At 45.2% G+C, this 18774-nt stretch overlaps 2 protein-coding genes across 2 annotated transcripts in view; one reads left to right on the top strand and one right to left on the bottom strand.

The window, feature by feature from the left end:
- The window catches only part of LOC144484347 (uncharacterized), a 122574-nt gene extending 114005 nt beyond the window's left edge, over positions 1-8569 (top strand). Inside the window, exon 8 of the mRNA XM_078202885.1 lies at positions 7389-8569. Within this exon, the coding sequence (XP_078059011.1) occupies positions 7389-7841 (453 nt within the window). The 3' untranslated portion in view covers positions 7842-8569. The remainder of the gene's footprint in view (positions 1-7388) is intronic.
- Positions 8570-14666: 6097 nt separating this feature from the next.
- LOC144484312 (uncharacterized) lies at positions 14667-17070 on the bottom strand. Its single transcript, XM_078202853.1, has one exon. The coding sequence runs from the start codon at positions 17059-17061 to the stop codon at positions 15946-15948; it is 1116 nt and encodes a 371-aa protein (XP_078058979.1). The 5' UTR covers positions 17062-17070; the 3' UTR covers positions 14667-15945.
- Positions 17071-18774: the final 1704 nt, after the last annotated feature.

Consider the following 18774-nt stretch of genomic DNA (forward strand, 5'->3'; position numbering starts at 1 on the left):
GGATCAAGGGATACGGGGGGTGGGGGGAGGTGGGATTACGATATTGAATTTGATGATCAGCCGTGACCATAATGAACGGCGGAGCAGGCTCGAAGGGCCGAGTGGCCTCCTCCCCACTTCTACTTTCTAGTATGTTTCTATGTAAACATGAGGAGCCTGGGGCTGAAGTGTAACCAAATATTTTGGCACCGCTTCAGGCAACTTCTCTCACTGAAACATAGAATCTAGAAGTGGGGGTAGGTCATTCAGCCCTTCGAGCTTGCTCCGCCATTCATTATGGTCATGGTTGATCATCAAATTCAATATCCTAATCCGCCCCCACCCCACTCCCGTTCCCCCATATCCCTTGATCTATATTCTGTGGCAGTGAATTCCACACATTCATCACCCTCTGGGTGAAGAAATTTCTCCTCACCTCAGTTCTGAAAGGTTTACCCCCTTATCCTCAAACTATGACCCCAAGTTCTGGACTACCCCCACCACTGGGAACATTCTTTCTGAATCTACCCTGTCTAACCCTGTTACAATTTTATAAGTTTCTATGAGATCCCACTCTTCCAAACTCTAGTGAATATAATCTTAACCAATTTAGTTTCTCCTCATGTGACAGACTTGTCATCCCAGGAATCAGCCTGGTAAACCTTCGCTGTACTCCCTCTATAACAAGGACATCCTTCCTCAGATAAGGACACCAAAACTGTACACAATACTCCAGGTGTGGCCTCACCAACGCCCTATAGAACTGCAGCAAAACATCCCGATCCCTATACTCAAATCCTCTCGCTATGAAGGCCTACATATCATTTGCCTTCTTTACTGCCTACTGTACCTGCACGCTTACTTTCAGCGACTGATGCACGAGGAATCCAACATCTTGTTGAGTATACACCTCCCTCAATTTACACCTATTCAAGTAATAATCTGTCTTCCTATTATTGCTGCCAAAGTGGATAATCTCACATTTATCCACATTATACTGCATCTGCAATGCTGATGCCCACACACTCAGCCAGTCCCAATCACGCTAAAGCATCTCTGCAGCCTCCTCACAGCTCACCCTCCCACCCAACTTTGTATTATCTGCAAATTTGGAGATAATACATTCAGTTCCCTCTTCCAAATCATTAATATATAATTTGAAGAGTTGGAGTCCTCGCACAGATCTCTGCCAAACCCCACTAGTCACTGACTGCCAATCAGAAAAAGACTCATTTATGCCAACGCTTCGCTTCTTATCTGCGAACCAGCTTTCTATCCATCTCAAGACATTCCCTGCAATACCATGTCCTTTAACTTTACATAGCAGTCTGTTATGTGAGACCTTGTCGAAAGCCTTCTGAAAATCTAAATAAACCACATCCACTGGTTCTCCTCGGTCAACTCTACTCCTTACATCCTTACAAAATTCCAATAGATTCGTCAAGCATGATTTCCCTTTTGTAAATCCATGCTGTCTTTGTCTGATTATACCACTGCCTTCCAAATGCCGAGTTGTGAAATCCTTGATAATAGACACCAGCAACTTCCCCAGTACCAATGTTAGGCTCACTGGTCTATAGTTCCCTGTTTTCTCTCTCCCTCACTTTTTGAACAGTGGGTTTACATTAGCTACCCTCCAATCTGTAGGAACTATTACCGATTCCAAGAATTTTGGAAAATAACCACTATTTCCAGGACCACTTCCTTAAGTACTCTGGGATGAAGATTATCTGGACCTGGAGATTTATCCACCTTCAATCCCATCAATTTCCCCAAAGCCATTTCTCGACAGATGCTGATTTCCTTCAGCCCCCTCACTAAAACATGTTTCTTTCAGCACTTCTGGTACATTATTCACGTCTTCCTTTGTGAAGCGGCACGGTAGCACAGTGGTTAGCACTGCTGCTTCACAGCTCCAGGGTCCCGGGTTCGATTCCCGGCTCGGGTCACTGTCTGTGTGGAGTTTGCACATTCTCCTCGTGTCTGCGTGGGTTTCCTCCGGGTGCTCCGGTTTCCTCCCACAGTCCAAAGATGTGCGGGTTAGGTTGATTGGCCAGGTTAAAAGTTGCCCCTTCGACTCCTGAGATGCTTATGTTAGAGGGATTAGCGGGTAAATATGTGGGGGTGGGGGTAGGGCCTGGGTGGGATTGTGGTCGGTGCAGACTCGATGGGCCGAATGGCCTCCTTCTGCACTGTAGGGATTCTATGAAGCCTGAAGCAAAGTACCAATTTCATCCCTCAGCCATTTCTTTATTCCCCGTTATGAATTCTCCCATTTCTAACATTCGTTTTTGTCAATCTTCATCTCTTTACATATCTATAGAAACTTTGACAGTCAGTTTTTATGTTCCCTGCTCGCTTACTTCCAGACTCCAATGTTCCCTGGGAGTGGGTGAAGCTGTTGAAAACCTGTTGATCAATCTGCTGTGCGATCCGGTCACTAGGACCCGGTTGGGACCATAAAACGCTGAAGCCCCACCCCCTTATTGTTGCGTCATCAAGACACCAGCGCATGCGCTCCCTGTGAGCTCCCTGCTGAATCAAGATGGCGGCTGTTAACCTGAGCCTCGTCTCGGGAAAAAGATCCAAAGCTGCAAACACAGGACCTGCGGATTACTATTAGAGGTTTGAGACCTTCACCAGATATTTAGAAACCCTCTCCGTCCATCTGCCGGTTCCAATCCTCCCTCCATGTATCCGCATCCTTACCGGTTGCTGATGAGACAAAGGAATGTCTCTCCCCATTGCCATCATTCACGCTGCGCATGCGCCACACACTGCCTGACTGCGGATGCGCAGCTCTCTCCCGTGCTGTGGATAGGGGACATTCACTACCGCGAGGAATGGTGGGTAAAGCGCACGCCATCGAGACTCCTCATTTGTGAACAGTGAACTTTTCCTGCTGCGATGTGAAAATTAGGGATAGTGGTGCAGTCATTAGGAATCAAATTATACTGTAACCGAAGTACTCAAGGCATTCATTATCCACCAAAAAGTAAGGGAATGGAAATTGCCGACCAAAATATCTGAAATTGATACATAATAACATAATAAGGGGGAAGTCGATCTGTATCTTTAATGAACATCAACACGCAAAAATCGAACTTGATGACTTTTAAACAGCTTGCCCTTTTGACATAGAAGTGTCATAATGGGAAATGTGTGTGATGGATAGAGCTGTTTCTGGGGCACAGGGGATTGTGGGATTCACGGCCCCATAAAACAGCAGCTATTGGTATGTGTTTCATTAGAGGAGCGTCAGTGACTGCAAACATTAACTCTGCTTCTGTCTCCATAGGTGCTGTCTAACCTGATGAGTATTTACAACGTTTTCTCTTTTCATTTCAGATTTCCAGCAGCTAAGAACATAAGAAATGGGAGCAGGAGTAGGCCATCTAGCCCCTCGAGCCTGCCCTGCCATTCAATAAGATCATGGCTGATCTGACGTGGATCAGTACCACTTACCCGCCTGATCCCCATAACCCTTAATTCCCTTACCGATCAGGAATCCATCCATCCGCGCTTTAAACATATTCAGCGAGGTAGCCTCCACCACCTCAGTGGGCAGAGAATTCCAGAGATTCACCACCCTCTGGGAGAAGACGTTCCTCCTCAACTCTGTCCTAAACCGACCCCCCTTTATTTTGAGGCTGTGTCCTCTAGTTTTAACTTCCTTACTAAGTGGAAAGAATCTCTCCGCCTCCACCCTATCCAGCCCCCGCATTATCTTATAAGTCTCCATAAGATCCCCCCTCATCCTTCTAAACTCCAACGAGTACAAACCCAATCTCCTCAGCCTCTCCTCATAATCCAAACCCCTCATCTCCGGCATCAACCTGGTGAACCTTCTCTGCACTCCCTCCAATGCCAATATATCCTTCCTCATATAAGGGGACCAATACTGCACACAGTATTCCAGCTGCGGCCTCACCAATGCCCTGTACAGGTGCATCAAGACATCCCTGCTTTTATATTCTATCCCCCTCGCAATATAGGCCAACATCCCATTTGCCTTCTTGATCACCTGTTGTACCTGCAGACTGGGCTTTTGCGTCTCATGCACAAGGACCCCCAGGTCCCTTTGCACGGTAGCATGTTTTAGTTTGTTTCCATTGAGATAGTAATCCCATTTGTTATTATTTCCTCCAAAGTGTATAACCTCGCATTTCTCAACGTTATACTCCATTTGCCATATCCTCGCCCACTCACTCAGCCTGTCCAAATCTCTCTGCAGATCTTCTCCGTCCTCCACACGATTCACTTTTCCACTTATCTTTGTGTCGTCTGCAAACTTCGTTAACCTACACTCCGTCCCCTCCTCCAGATCATCTATATAAATGGTAAACAGTTGCGGCCCGAGTACCGATCCCTGCGGCACGCCACTAGTTACCTTCCTCCAACCGGAAAAACACCCATTTATTCCGACTCTTTGCTTCCTGTCGGATAGCCAGTCCCCAATCCACTTTAACACACTACCCCCAACTCCGTGTGCCCTAATCTTCTTCAGCAGCCTTTTATGGGGCACCTTATCAAACGCCTTTTGGAAATCCAAAAACACCGCATCCACCGGTTCTCCTCCATCAACCGCCCTCGTCACATCTTCATAAAAATCCAACATGTTCGTCAAGCACGACTTTCCCCTCATGAATCCATGCTGCGTCTGATTGATCGAACCATTTCTATCCAGATGCCCTGCTATCTCCTCTTTAATAATGGATTCCAGCATTTTCCCTACTACAGACGTTAAGCTGACCAGCCTATAGTTACCCGCCTTTTGTCTCCTTCCTTTTTTAAACAGCGGCTGCAGTGTTTTGATTTTGTTTAGTTGAAGGCGTTGCTCATGGAACCGAGCCTAGAAACAAACAGACCATTTAAAGCTGTGTTTCAAGTAAGGAAAAAGTAGTTCTGTCGGGTATTTTCATTAAATTTACAGTTAGAATAATTTCAAATTTTTCAGTGGGAAGGGATTCAGTCGTTCATCCACACTGCTAAGGCACCAGCGAGTTCACAAGTAACCGGAACATGTACATAACTAGAATTACCAGCAATTGGCTAAACCTCCTTTGACAGCACCTTCTCCAACATGGATAAGGGCAGTTTATGCCCAGAAACCCCACTACCTGCATTTACTCTTCAGAATCTCGCACTATTTTGACTTGGTAGTATACTGCTCTGCCTTCATAATCACTCAGCCAAAATCCTAAAACTTATTTCCGAGCAACACAGTACAGTGGCACAGGGTGGCACAGTGGTCAGCACTGCTGTCTCACAGCACCAGGGACCCAGGTTTGATTCCAGCTTTGGGTGACTGTGTGGAGTTTGCACGTTCTCTCTGTGACTGCATGAGTTTCCTTCAGGTGCTCCGGTTTCCTCCCACACCCCAAAGGTGTACAGGTTAGGTGGATTGGCTATGCTAAATTGCCCCTTAAATGCAGGGGGATGCAGGTTACCTCAGGATTACAAGTTGTTTTGAGATTGAAAGCGACATTTGGAGGTGATAGTTTTCCTGCATCCTTTGAGTTGGTGAAGGTTGTGGTTTGGCAGGTTCTGTCAAAGTTCTTGTCCAGTTGTAGATGTATAAAGTCCTTACCATTCATTCCCTCCCTGTTTCATCTTCATCTTTCTCCTCTCATTGAGGCTGAATTCTTGTGTAGATCTGGATGGGTGGCAAGTTTCCTGCATTGAAGGACATTAACAAACCATTTGGGTTTTTAATCACAATCCAGCAGCTTCCGGAGTCACTTCTTCCTTGTGCCGGCTCCACAAATTACCAAATTCATTCAGTTCAATTTCACAACCTGCCTTTGTGTTTATCACTGTTTTTTCTCCTCTTTAAATTAATTTGCAGACTCGAGAAATCCATGAGCCATGTACATATTCAGTGTGAGAGATTGCAACCCCTGAAGGAGCTGCTTCTCCACTTTTAGTTACACTTCTGTTCTGCCCCATGCTCCAGTGAAGGAGACTGGGGAGGGCAGAGGATCTTTTCCTGGATCTGCTCTTGGGGCTGGTTAAAACAGTAATTTGTAGTTCAGCAGAGGGTAACTTGGCTGTGGGCCCCTCTTCTGTGGTTTCACAGTAACTTCATTACAGCGTTGCTGCAAGCCTTACCTGTGACTAATAAAAATAAACTTTAACTTTCTTGTCCGTGCTCGTGTGGTCCTGGAGAGGGAGTAGACAGTGTCGACTGGAACACTCGATATCTTCCACAACTCAGGGTACAGAGTGTCTCACAAACACTGGAAACAAAGTTCTGGTTTAGTTCAGATGAAAGTTCGATTGGACCACAAGATTTGGGGAAACAAGATTTGATATAATATTCCATGGAAACTAGAATTGTTTGTTCTGAATTTCTATCCTGTGCTGACAATGATACTGACTCTGTCAATGTCTTTTACAAGGTCCACAAGGGTGATGAATTGCAGATGGGAAATGGAAACCAAACATTACATCAAGATCAGACAGAGTCACTCAATTCATCAGAACCTGAATATCATCGACCTTTAAATGTGGAAGGAGAAATGTTTGTCTGTTCTGGCGGTGGGGAACAATTTCAAACATCAGTGTGACTGGAAAAGCACCGAGACACAGACCTGAGTGAGAGTGAACTGACTGGAAAGAGCTTTAACCAGTTACACAGCCTGAAAGAAACATCACACCATTCACAGCAGAGAACCATAAGACCATAAGAATTAGGATCAGGATTAGGCCATTGGACTCATCGAGTCTGCTCCTCCATTCAATGAGATCACGGCTGATATGATATGACAATCCAATTTTCTGCCTTGTCCCATAACCCTTAATAGCCTTACTTAGAAGCAATACACATGTTGTGTGTGGACAAGGCTTGAACAGACAAGAACACCCGCACCATGGAGAAACCATGGAAATGTGGGGACTGTGGGAAGGGATTCAGTTACCCATCGCTGCTGGAAATGCATCGGCGCAGTCACACTGGAGAGAGACCATTCACCTGCTCCATGTGCGGGAAAGGATTCATTCAGTCATCCCACCTGCTGACCCACCAGCAAGTTCACATTGAAGAGAGGCTTTTTAACCATGCTGACGGTGATCCCAACTCTAAAAGCCCTGAGGACCTGGTCACGCACCAATCTATTCACACCGAGAAACAGTTCTGCTGCTCTTACTGTGGGAAGTTATTTAAGCGATCACAGAATCTCATTGAACACAAACGCACTCATACTGGGGAGAGGCCGTTCACCTGCTCTGTGTGTGGGAATGGATTCACACGATCATCCCACCTCGCTACACACCGACTGGTTCACACTGATAACAGACCTTTCAAATGTACTGAATGTGAGAAGAGTTATAAAACCACAAGTGATCTGCTGATACACCAGCGAGTTCACAACAAGGAGAGGCCATTCAGATGTACAGTGTGTGGGAAGGGATTCACTCTGTTATCCAGCCTCCAGAAACACCAGCGAGTTCACACTGGGGAGAGGTCGTTCACCTGCTCCTTGTGTGGAAAAGGATTCATTTATTTAACCAGCCTCAGATCACACCAACTTGTTCATTCAGACAAGAAACCTTTCAAATGTTCTGAATGTGAGAAGAGCTTTAAGACCTCCAGTATTCTGCTGAGGCACCAACAAGTTCACACTGGGGAGAGACCGTTCACCTGCTCTGACTGTGGAAAGGGATTCACTCGCTCATCCAACCTGCGAACACACCAGCACATTCACACCGGAGAGAAACCGTTCACTTGCTCTGAGTGCGGGAAGGGATTTTCTCACTCATCCCACCTGCTGAGACACCAACACACTCACAATGGAGAGAGACCGTTCACCTTCTCTGAGTGTGAGATGGAATTCACTCAGTCAACCCATCTTCTAAATTGACAAGTGTCTGGAGGGGTTGGATTCTGTTGTTATTGCGGCTGTCAATCACATCCAGGACTGAACCGTGTTCATTCTGACAGTTGGAGTTTGTTTTTGCTAATGTTAGTGATCGCTATAACTGGGCTGAAGTTTAATACTCTGGATAAATGTCAACTGAACTAATATTGTTTAAGACACAAAGCCGGCATCTTCATTTCTCCAGGATAAGAACAGATTAATCAATGTCTTGTTGCATTTTTGTGGCCTTTTCTCCTTTCTAACTCTATATTATTTCAGTTCTCATACCTTCAGTTACTCTCATGGACAAGTCCCAGCTCCCCATACCTTCCAGAGTGTCTTTCCTGGCATCGGAATCCAGGGAAGGTATCAGTAACACATCCGTGATCACAAAAGATAAATCACAGTTGTTTGCACTGATCCACTGTTGCCCCAATCATTGAGGATGGTGATATTTGTGGAGCTTTCTCTCTCTGTGATTTGTTTAATTGTCCCCCACCATTCACGACTGGATGTGGGGGGACTGCAGCTTTGATCTGATCCGTTGTTTGTGGGATCGCTTGGCCCTGCCTGGAACATGCTGCTTCTGCTGTTCAGCATGCTTATAGTCCCATGTTACAGAGTCACCAGGGTTGGAATCTCAGTTTTAGGGTGCCCAGTGCTGCTCCTGACTTGTTCTCCTACACTCCATGTTGAACTAGGGGAGGTGATGACTCGGTGGTATTATTGCTGAACTATTAATCCAGAAACTCAGCTAATGATTTGGGGACCGGGTTTCGAATCCTGCCACATCAGTTGGTGGAATTTGAATTCAATAAAAAATCTGGAATTAACAATTTACTGATGACCATAAAACCATTGTTGATTATCGTAAAAAACCCATCAGGTTCACTAATGCCCTTTAGGGAAGGAAATCTGCTCTCCTTACCCGGTCTGGCCTACATGTGACTCCCTCTGAAATGGCCTCGCAAGCCACTCAGTTCAAGGGCAACAAGGACTGGGCCATAAATGCTGGCCATCCAGCAATGCCCATTTCCCACAAATGAATAAAAAAGAATTTCAAGTTGAGGACTCCCAGGATGACTCCCTTGCACTGTCCACCTCTGTGCTGCTCCCTCTACTCAGGTCTGAACTGCTGGTAGGACAGCACATTTTGGCAGGAAGAATAAAAGGGAAGCAGATTATCTAAATGGTGAGAGATTGTCGAGCTCTGAGATGCAGAGGGATCTGAGTGTTCTCGAGATTGAATAAACTGGGATTGTTCTCCCTGGAAAGACGGAGGCTGAGGCGCGACCTGATAGACGTTTATAAAATTATGAGGGGTGTGGATAGGGTGAACAGTTGGGACCTTTTTCCCAGGGCAGAAATGACAATTACAAGGGGGCACAAGTTCAAGATACGGGGGAAAGGTTCAGTGGAGATGTGCGGGGGAAGGTTTTTTACACAGAGGGTGGTGGGGGCCTGGAATGCCCTGCCAAGTGAGGTGGTTGAGGCAGATACGTTAGCGACATATAAGACTTATCTTGATAAACACATGAACAGACGGGGAATAGAGGGATATAAGCGGTTGGTCTAGATAGGACAATGTGATCAGCGTTGGCCGAAGGGCCTGTTCCTGTGCTGTTCTTTGTTCTTTGCATGAATCACAAAAAGCTTGTCAGCAGGTAAAGCAAGTAATTAGGAAAGTTATCATTTGTGAGGGGAATTGATTACACAAATATGGAGATTATGCTTCAGTTATCCAGAGCACCAGTGAGACCACATCTGGAGTATGGTGTACAGTATTGGTCATCTTGTTTCAGCAAGGATGTAAATGCATTGGAAGCAGTCGATTGACCAGACTAATGCCAGAAATGTGTGGATTATGGGTAAAGCTTGGACAGGCTAGGTTTGTGTCTGCTGGAGTTTAAAGATAAATTTAAGATAAATTTGATCGAAACATAGAAGAAACAAGAAGGGTCTTGACAGGTTGATGTGGAAAGGATGTTTCCTCTTGTGTGAGAATCTAGAGCTAGAGGTCCCTGTTTAAAAATAAGGGTTCACACATTTAAAACGGAGATGAGGTGAAATATTTTCTTTCAGAGGGTCGTGAACCTCTGGAACACTTCTGAAAAGGCGGTGGGAGCAGAGTCTTTGAAGATTTTTAAGGCAGATGTAGATAGATTCTTGGCAAGCAAGTGGGTGATAGATTATTGGGGGTAGGCAGGATGCAGATTTAAAGTTACTATCAGATCAGCCCTGATCTGATTAAATGGTGGAGCAGACTCAAGGGGCCAAATAGCCGAATCCTGCTCCTTGTTCCTGTGAGACATTGGCAGTAAGATATGATTCAAAGTATGACTGTGTCAGCCTGTTGCTTGACTGAACTGTTCGACTTAAGGAAAGATCATATTTAATAGTTTGTAGCTCAGTTATGTGTAATGATCAAGTAATTGAAGCTTATTAATCAATTAACCTGATGTGAAATTCTGCTTAATTGTAATATATTAGTATCATGTAACTGGCTTTGTCTGTAGCTGCATCCTTATTTGACAAGTGAAATACATCACATGACCCGAGGCCGGTGTAAAGCTACACTTTTATACTTTAATTACAGAGTCCTGTGGATCCCATCAGCTCTGGATGAGCTAAAATCTGGAACTGTTACCCGTCAGCCATTGACAATAACAGTTATACTTGAATTAGAGGCCATATTGTGTGAAGAAACCAGCTGTGAAGTTTCAAACCTTCAGCACTGTGTCGTAAATTAATGTATCCTTTTAACTTGTAATATCTTAAAAGAAGCAGTCACTTTCCTTCAGACTATATAACTATCTTTGATTTGAAAAATTAAAGATTTTAGTTCTCCAATCAGTTTTCATAGCGTAGTTGTTATTCTGACTAATTACTTAACATTTATCAATTGAATGTATCATACTGTATTTGTGTTTCCTGCTACCTCACCTTTTACACACTGATTTGATGCCCACTTTCTTTGGATTTCAGATCTGAAGTAACTTTGTAATTTCTGTATTAGTTTAAGGCTGTGTGTCACTTTGTGTCCTTTTAATTAACTGTGTTCCAAGCTCTGGCAACCACTACAAAAACCAGCAAGCACTTTCTTTAACCAAAATATACTGATAGTCACCTGCCCCAATGAGAACTCTACAGGATTTCTTCACATCAATGAGACATTTGAGACAATGAACCCAAATGTTAACCATTGGGATTTGACACCATAAACTTGCTTATCTCAAATAAGTGACAAAGAAGATATCTTTAGGCCTCCATTATCTCAGTAGGAAGCCATAAAATTTAATAAAATGACAGGAAAGGTTATAACGTGGGGCAGACTCCGAAAGTAACTGATACATTCGAGGGCCAGCCAGGAGGTTGCAGGAAATGATCGATAGATGACCATCACCATGAAGAAACCAATCAGAAACTGATTCCACACCACCGACATCAATCAGGGACATCTTTTTTGTGTCCAACCAAATAAACAAAATCAACTTAACTTCGGGACAACTCAAAAGGGGCAGCTCCCTAAAAGGAGGGGAACCGCCCGAAACAAAAAACAAAGCAGAAAGGAAACTTAAAGCATCAAATTAAAATGTGACTAAAGGGGTCAATAATACACCCCAGTCCCTGCAGTGCCCAGCGGGCATGGAAGGCTTCAGTGGTGCCTTCGGACACCGCATGCTCCCTTTCCAGGGACACCTGGCCACGAATATAGCTGCGGTAGAGGGGGCAGACAGTCAGGTTGAAGACCCTTTCGATCGCCCTCTGCCTGGACCTGTAGATGGAATTAAATCAATCAGAGACTGATCATGCGAACCAGAGTTCAGGAACACCATTGATCATGTACAAGGGGCTGTGTCCAGAAAAAGTTAATAAGTATCAGCTTTCAGCTGCCCAGTTCACAGCTCAGAGAAGCTGAGTAGGAAGAAGATAGACAACAGTCTATCTGTATTATGTCACCCAGTGGCAGCATGTAGATGAGAAACAGGAGGGGCAAAGGATAAACACTTGGGGGACACCTAGTGCAGGGCCTTTGGAGAGGAAAAAGAGGTTGGAGATGGGGTAGTAGTTGGCAAAGACTGTGGGATTGAGTGTTTTTTTAGGATTGGTGATGACAGTGGATTTGAAAGTGAGAGAGACAGTGAGAGAGAAAAGAGAGAACCATCAACAATATCACCGAATGTGGGGAAGTTGGATGATCAGCAGTTTAGTGAGAATAGGATTGATGGAGCACAAGGTGGGTCTCATGGACAAGATGCAGAGGGCATGAAGGGAGATAGGAGAGAAACTGGAGAAGGCTGTAAGTTCTGGGCTTGGGCAAGATGGAACTTTAGACATGGTTTGTCCCGGTGGGCTTGTGGAAGGGAGGGAAGCAGCAGAGGCAGCTGATCAGATTGTCCCAATCTCACAAAGAAGCTCCATGAGCTCCTCACACTTGGAGGTGAGGACGGAAGAGACAGGGGAGCGTGAGAACCCTTCAAAAGGAAATAACATATGTTAAAGATGTTAAAAGATTAAACACTATTAACACAAAGCTAATTTATTTAAATTACTTGTGAATTCGCTGGTGACTCAGAAGGTTGGATGACTGAGTGAATCCCTTCCCACACTGGGAGCAGGTGAATGGTTTCTCCCCAGTGTGAACTCGCTGATGTACAGTGAGGTCAGATGATGTGTTGAACCCAGCGTCACAGTGAGAGCACCTGAATGGTTTCTCGTCAGTGTGAACACGTTGATGGCGCATCAGTTCCCCAGAACTTCTAAATCAAGTTACAGAATACTAATTAGAATGCGAATCTAATTAGATTCGCATTCTAATTAGTATTCTGTAACTTGATTTCTGTGTCTGTGCACTGTTTGAGAGCAGATATCCACTCCATCTGACGAAGGAGCAGTGCTCCGAAAGCTTATGGTATTTGCTACCAAATAAACCTGTTGGACTTTAACCTGGTGTTGTGAGACTTCTTACTGTTCTGTGACCAAGCCAGTTCTCCACCCATCCAGCCACCTCCCCCTTTATCCCATGAGATCCATGAGATCAGTATCCCCCTGATCCGGGATCAGTAAACCATTCTGAGGAGAATATCACCTCCAGCGATCAGCGGAGATCAGTATTTCCCTCATCCGGGATCTTACCTATTACAGGTTGTATGTCTTTTACGTTTCATATCTAAACTGTTGCTTCTTAATAACTGAGTGAAAAATCACCGATGACTTCTATCCATTTTTTGGGTATTTCTGGTCATCTATAATCCCCAGACTGAAACCTTACACTTGTCCATGAGAGTAACTGAAATAATCTAGAGTAATGATGAGTTAGTTGTGGCTCAGTGGTTACATTCTTATCTCTGAGTCAGGAGGTTGAGGGTTCAAATCCACATCCAGAAACATCAGCATCAAATCCAGGCTGATATTCTGATGCAGTTCTGAGGGAGCACTGCACTGTCACAGGTCCCATCTTCCAGATGAGACCTTCAACCATGGCCCCATCTGCCCTCTTAGTTGGGTGTAAAACTTCCCAGGATGTTATTCCAAAGAGCGGAGAAGTTTATTGCTTAATATTTATCCCTCAACAATCATCACTGAACAGATTCTCTGCTCACAATCACATTTGTATGTGGGATCTTGCTGTGCACAATTTGGGGACTGCATTTCCTACACGAAGGCATTGATTACACTTCAACGAACTTCATTGGCTGTAAAAGCACGTTGGGACATCCTGAAGTTGTGAAAGGCGCTATTATAAATATAAATCTTCCATTAAAAAAGGAGAAAAGACCCAACAATTGAAGAGTCAGTAACAGGACATCAATCAGTCTCCTCTTAGTGAAATCAAGGACTCCGACACTGAGTTTGTCACAAAGCTGATTTAATTATATACAGATTATTAAACTCCAGCCCAGGTCCAGGGATTATTAACGTCAACTGAAAAAAAAACTCCAAATGTCAGAATGAACACAGTTGAGTCCTGGATGTGATTAAAGCAGAATCCAACCCCTGGAATCACTTGTTATCTCACTGAACATAGAACATAGAACATAGAACAGTACAGCACAGAACAGGCCCTTCGGCCCACGATGTTGTGCCGAGCTTTATCTGAAACCAAGATCAAGCTATCCCACTCCCTATCATCCTGGTGTGCTCCATGTGCCTATCCAATAACCGCTTCAATGTTTCTAAAGTGTCTGACTCCACTATCACTGCAGGCAGTCCATTCCACACCCCAACCACTCTCTGCGTAAAGAACCTACCTCTGATATCCGTCCTGTATCTCCCACCACGAACCCTATAGTTATGCCCCCTTGTAATAGCTCCATCCACCCGAGGAAATAGTCTTTGAACGTTCACTCGATCTATCCCCTTCATCATTTTATACACCTCTATTAAGTCTCCCCTCAGCCTCCTCCGCTCCAGAGAGAACAGCCCTAGCTCCCTCAACCTTTCCTCATATGACCTACCCTCCAAACCAGGCAGCATCCTGGTAAATCTCCTCTGCACTCTTTCCAGCGCTTCCACATCCTTCTTATAGTGAGGTGACCAGAACTGCACACAATATTCCAAATGTGGTCTCACCAAGGTCCTGTACAGTTGCAGCATAACCCCACAGCTCTTAAACTCCAACCCCCTGTTAATAAAAGCTAACACACTATAGGCCTTCTTCACAGCTCTATCCACTTGACTGGCAACCTTTAGAGATCTGTGGATATGGACCCCAAGATCTCTCTGTTCCTCCACAGTCTTCAGAACCCTACCTTTGACCCTGTAATCCACACTTAAATTAGTCCTACCAAAATGAATCACCTCACATTTATCCGGGTTAAACTCCATTTGCCATTTTTCAGCCCAGCTTTGCATCCTATCTATGTCTCTTTGCAGCCTACAACAGCCCTCCACCTCATCCACTGCTCCACCAATCTTGGTGTCATCAGCAAATTTACTGATCCACCCTTCAGCCCCCTCCTCTAAGTCATTAATAAAAATCACAAAGAGCAGAGGACCAAGCACTGATCCCTGCGGCACACCGCTAGCAACCTGCCTCCAATCCGAAAATTTTCCATCGACCACCACCCTCTGTCTTCGGTCAGACAGCCAGTTACCTATCCAATCGGCCAACTTTCCCTCTATCCCACACCTCCTCACTTTCATCATAAGCCGACCATGGGGGACCTTATCAAACGCCTTACTAAAATCCATGTATATGACATCAACTGCCCTACCTTTATCAACACACTTAGTTACCTCCTCAAAAAATTCTATCAAATTTGTGAGGCACGACTTGCCCTTCACGAATCCGTGCTGACTATCTCGGATTAATCCGCATCTTTCTAAATGGTCGTAAATCCCATCCCTAAGGACCCTTTCCATCAATTTACCAACCACCGAAGTAAGACTAACCGGTCTATAATTACCAGGGTCATTTCTATTCCCTTTCTTAAACTGGTGTGTCTGCAGGGTGAATGAGAATAAATTGCTTCTCTCACACACTGCAGGTGAAAGGCCTCTCCAGTATCTGTGGGTTGGTGTCTCAGCAGATTACTTTTTTCATATTAATTTACAGGATGTGGACATCTCTGCCCACATCCCATTCCGAGGAGAATATCACCTCCAGCGATCAGCGGAGATCAGTATTTCCTTCATCCGGGTCTTACCTATTACAGGTTGTATGTCTTTTATGTATCATATCTAAACTGTTGCTTCTTAATAACTGAGTGAAAAATCACCGATGACTTCTATCCATTTTTCAAATGCTCAGACCAGCATTTATTGCCCCTTCCTCATTACTCTTGTGAAGGTGGTGGTGAGCTGCCTTCTTCAATCACTGCAATCCCTGTGGTACAGGTACACGGTGCTGTTAGGGAGGGAGCTTTTAAACCTCTTCTCACAGTCCAAGCATTTAAACAGTCTCTTCTCAATGTGAACAAGTTGATGTTTACTGAGATACAATGACTGAGTGAATCCCTTCCCACACATGGAGCAGGTAAACAGCCTCTGCTCAGTGTTGTGCTTGTGTTGCAGCAGATCCATTGCACTTTTAAATCTCGTCACAATCAGAACATCAAAACCATGTATTTTTCGGTCTGAACAAGTTGATGTGAAATAAAGCTGCTTAACTGATTGAATCCCTTGTCACACATGGAGCAGGTGAACATGCTCCCTCAGTGGGAGTGCACTGGTGTTTTAGCAGGCTGGATGACAGTGAATCCCTTCCCACACTCAAATCAGATGAATGGCCTCCCACCAGTGTGAACCCGCAGGTGTCCAGTGATTTGGGATGAAGTAGTGAATCAGTTCCCAGATGAAGAGCAGCTGAACAGCCTCTCTCAGTGGGAGTGGTTTGGTGTCTCTGCAGATTCCCTGCACTTTTAAAGCTCTTTCCACAGTCAGAGCATTTAAACGGTCTCTTATCAGTGTGAACAAGCTGATGGTTGCTGAGCTGTGATGACTGAGTGAATCCCTTCCCACACACAGAGCAAGCAAACGGCCTCTCCCCTGTGTGAAGAGGCTGGTGTTTCATCAGTTCATTTCTGCTTTTAAACCTCTTCCCACAGTCAGAACACTTACAGGGTCTCTCATCGGAGTGAACAATTTTGTGTCTTCTGAGGTAGGATAAACATGTGAATCCCTTGCCACATAGGCAGCAGGTGAAAGGTTTCTCCCCAGTGTGAAGACTCTGGTGTTCACTGAGGTGAGATGTTGTAGTGAATCTCTTCCCACACTCAGCGCAGGTGAATGGTCTCTCTCCAGTGTGGATGCGCTGGTGTCTGAGAAGATGGGATGATTTAACAAATCCTTTCCCACAAAAGGAGCAAACAAACGGTCTCTCCCCAGTGTGAACACGCTTGTGTTCAGTGAGGGTGGAATACTGCCTGAAATGTTTCCCACACTGAGAGCAGCTGAATGGTCTCTCCCCAGTGTGAACACGCTTGTGTTCAGTGAGGTGGGAAGCACAAGTGAATCCCTTCCCACACATGGAGCAGGTGAAGGGTTTCTCCCCAGTGTGAACACGTAGGTGTTCAGTGAGGTGAGATACTTGCCTGAAGTTCTTCCCACATTGAGAGCAATTGAATGGTCTCTCGCCAGTGTGAACCCGTTGATGGTGAATTAAACCCTCAGAACTCTTAAAACTGTTCCCACAGTCAGAGCATTTAAACGGTCTGTCCTCAGTGTGAACTCGCTGGTGTGACACCAGGCTAAATGACTGAGCGAATCCTTTACCACACATACAGCAGATGAATGGTCTCTCCCCAGTGTGACTGCGTCGATGAATTTCCAGCTGAGATGGGGTTTTACAAACTTTTCCACAGTTTCTCCATGGTGCTGGTGTCTTTGTGTCTCTCCAGGTTGGATGATCTGTTAAATCCTTGTCCACACAGAACACGTGTACGGTTTCACCCGACAGTGAATGGTGTGATGTTTTTCAGGCTGCGTAACTGGGTAAAGCTCTTTCCACAGTCAGTTCACTGGAACACTCTCACTCCAGTGTGTGCATGTGTCTCGATGCTTCTCCAGTCACACTGATGTTTGAAATATTTTCCCACAGGCAGAACAAACATTTTTCCTTCCACATTCAAAGGCTAATTGAGTTTAGGTGCTGATAAATCGAATGATTGTAAAATATTCGTATGAAATTTGATTTGAGTTTCCAGTCTGTAAATCTTCCCCTTCAAATATCCTGCAAAAGAAGATAACAAAACTACTGTCAGTCCAGGATAGAAATTCTGAACAGACAATTCTAGTTTCTCGGGAACATTTTTTCCGCTTGTTCCCCCAAACCTGTAAATCCCCGTTCCACACACTCTCCCTCCTCCCTGGGCTGAAATCCAAACCCATCTCATCATCTCCAACATTCTTTTCCTCCATTCCCAGTTTTCTCCCTCCCTCCTTCTCCTCTGTCTGGATTCAGTTCTGATCAATGACATGTCATTGATGAAGACGAACATCGCGTCAAGACCATCCCCACACCCCCACTTCTTGCCTTCAAACAACCGCACAACCTCAAACAGACCATTGTCCGCAGCAAACTAACCAGCCTTCAGGAGAACAGTGACCATGACACCACACAACCCTGCCACAGCAACCTCTGCAAGACGTGCCGGATCATCGACACGGATGCCATCGTCTCACGTGAGAACACCATCTACCTGATACACGGTACCTACTCTTGCAACTCGGCCAACATTGTCTACCTGATACGCTGCAGGAAAGGATGCCCCGAGGCATAGTACATTGGGGAAACCATGCAGACGCTACGACAACGGCTGAATGAACACCGCTCGACAATCACCAGGCAAGACCGTTCACTTCCTGTTGGGGAACACTTCAGCGGTCATGGGCATTCAGCCTCTGATCTTCGGGTAAGCATTCTCCAAGGCGGCCTTCACGACACACGACAGCGCAGAGTCGCTGAGCAGAACTGAGAGCCAAGTTCCGCATACATGAGGGCGGCCTAAACCGGGATCTTGGGTTCATGTCACACTATCGGTAACCCCCACAGCTTGCCTCCTGGACTTGCAGAATCTCACTGGCTCTCCTGTCTGGAGACAATACTCATTTCATTAACCTGTGCCTAATCCCTCCACTCACACTGTCTGTATCTTTAAGACCTGATTAGCTGTAAAGATTTGCATTCTAATCAGTATTCTGTAACTTGATTTTCTGTCTCTGTATGCCCTGTTTGAGAGCAGATATCCACTCAATCGGACAAAGGAGCAGCACTCCGAAAGCTAATGGCATTTGCTGCCAAATAAACCTGTTGGACTTTAACCTGGTGTTGTTAAAACTCTTACTGTGGATTCAGTTCTCCAGCTCCTGTCTGCAGACTGACAATAAAACCAATGGGTCTTATTGGGGGTGTTGGGACCTCCAGCGGGCGTTTGTGAATCCTCCCCGCCCACCTCCCAGGGTTTCCTTCCTTCCCAGAGATCAGAGTCCTCAT

This window comes from Mustelus asterias, unplaced genomic scaffold, assembly GCF_964213995.1.
Source record: "Mustelus asterias unplaced genomic scaffold, sMusAst1.hap1.1 HAP1_SCAFFOLD_100, whole genome shotgun sequence".
NCBI lineage: Eukaryota > Metazoa > Chordata > Chondrichthyes > Carcharhiniformes > Triakidae > Mustelus > Mustelus asterias.

What these genes read in the sequence shown, in the direction of transcription:
- LOC144484312 (XM_078202853.1), bottom strand. Translation starts at nt 17,061, where the DNA reads ATGTGTGGTAAAGGATTCGCTCAGTCATTTAGCCTGGTGTCACACCAG.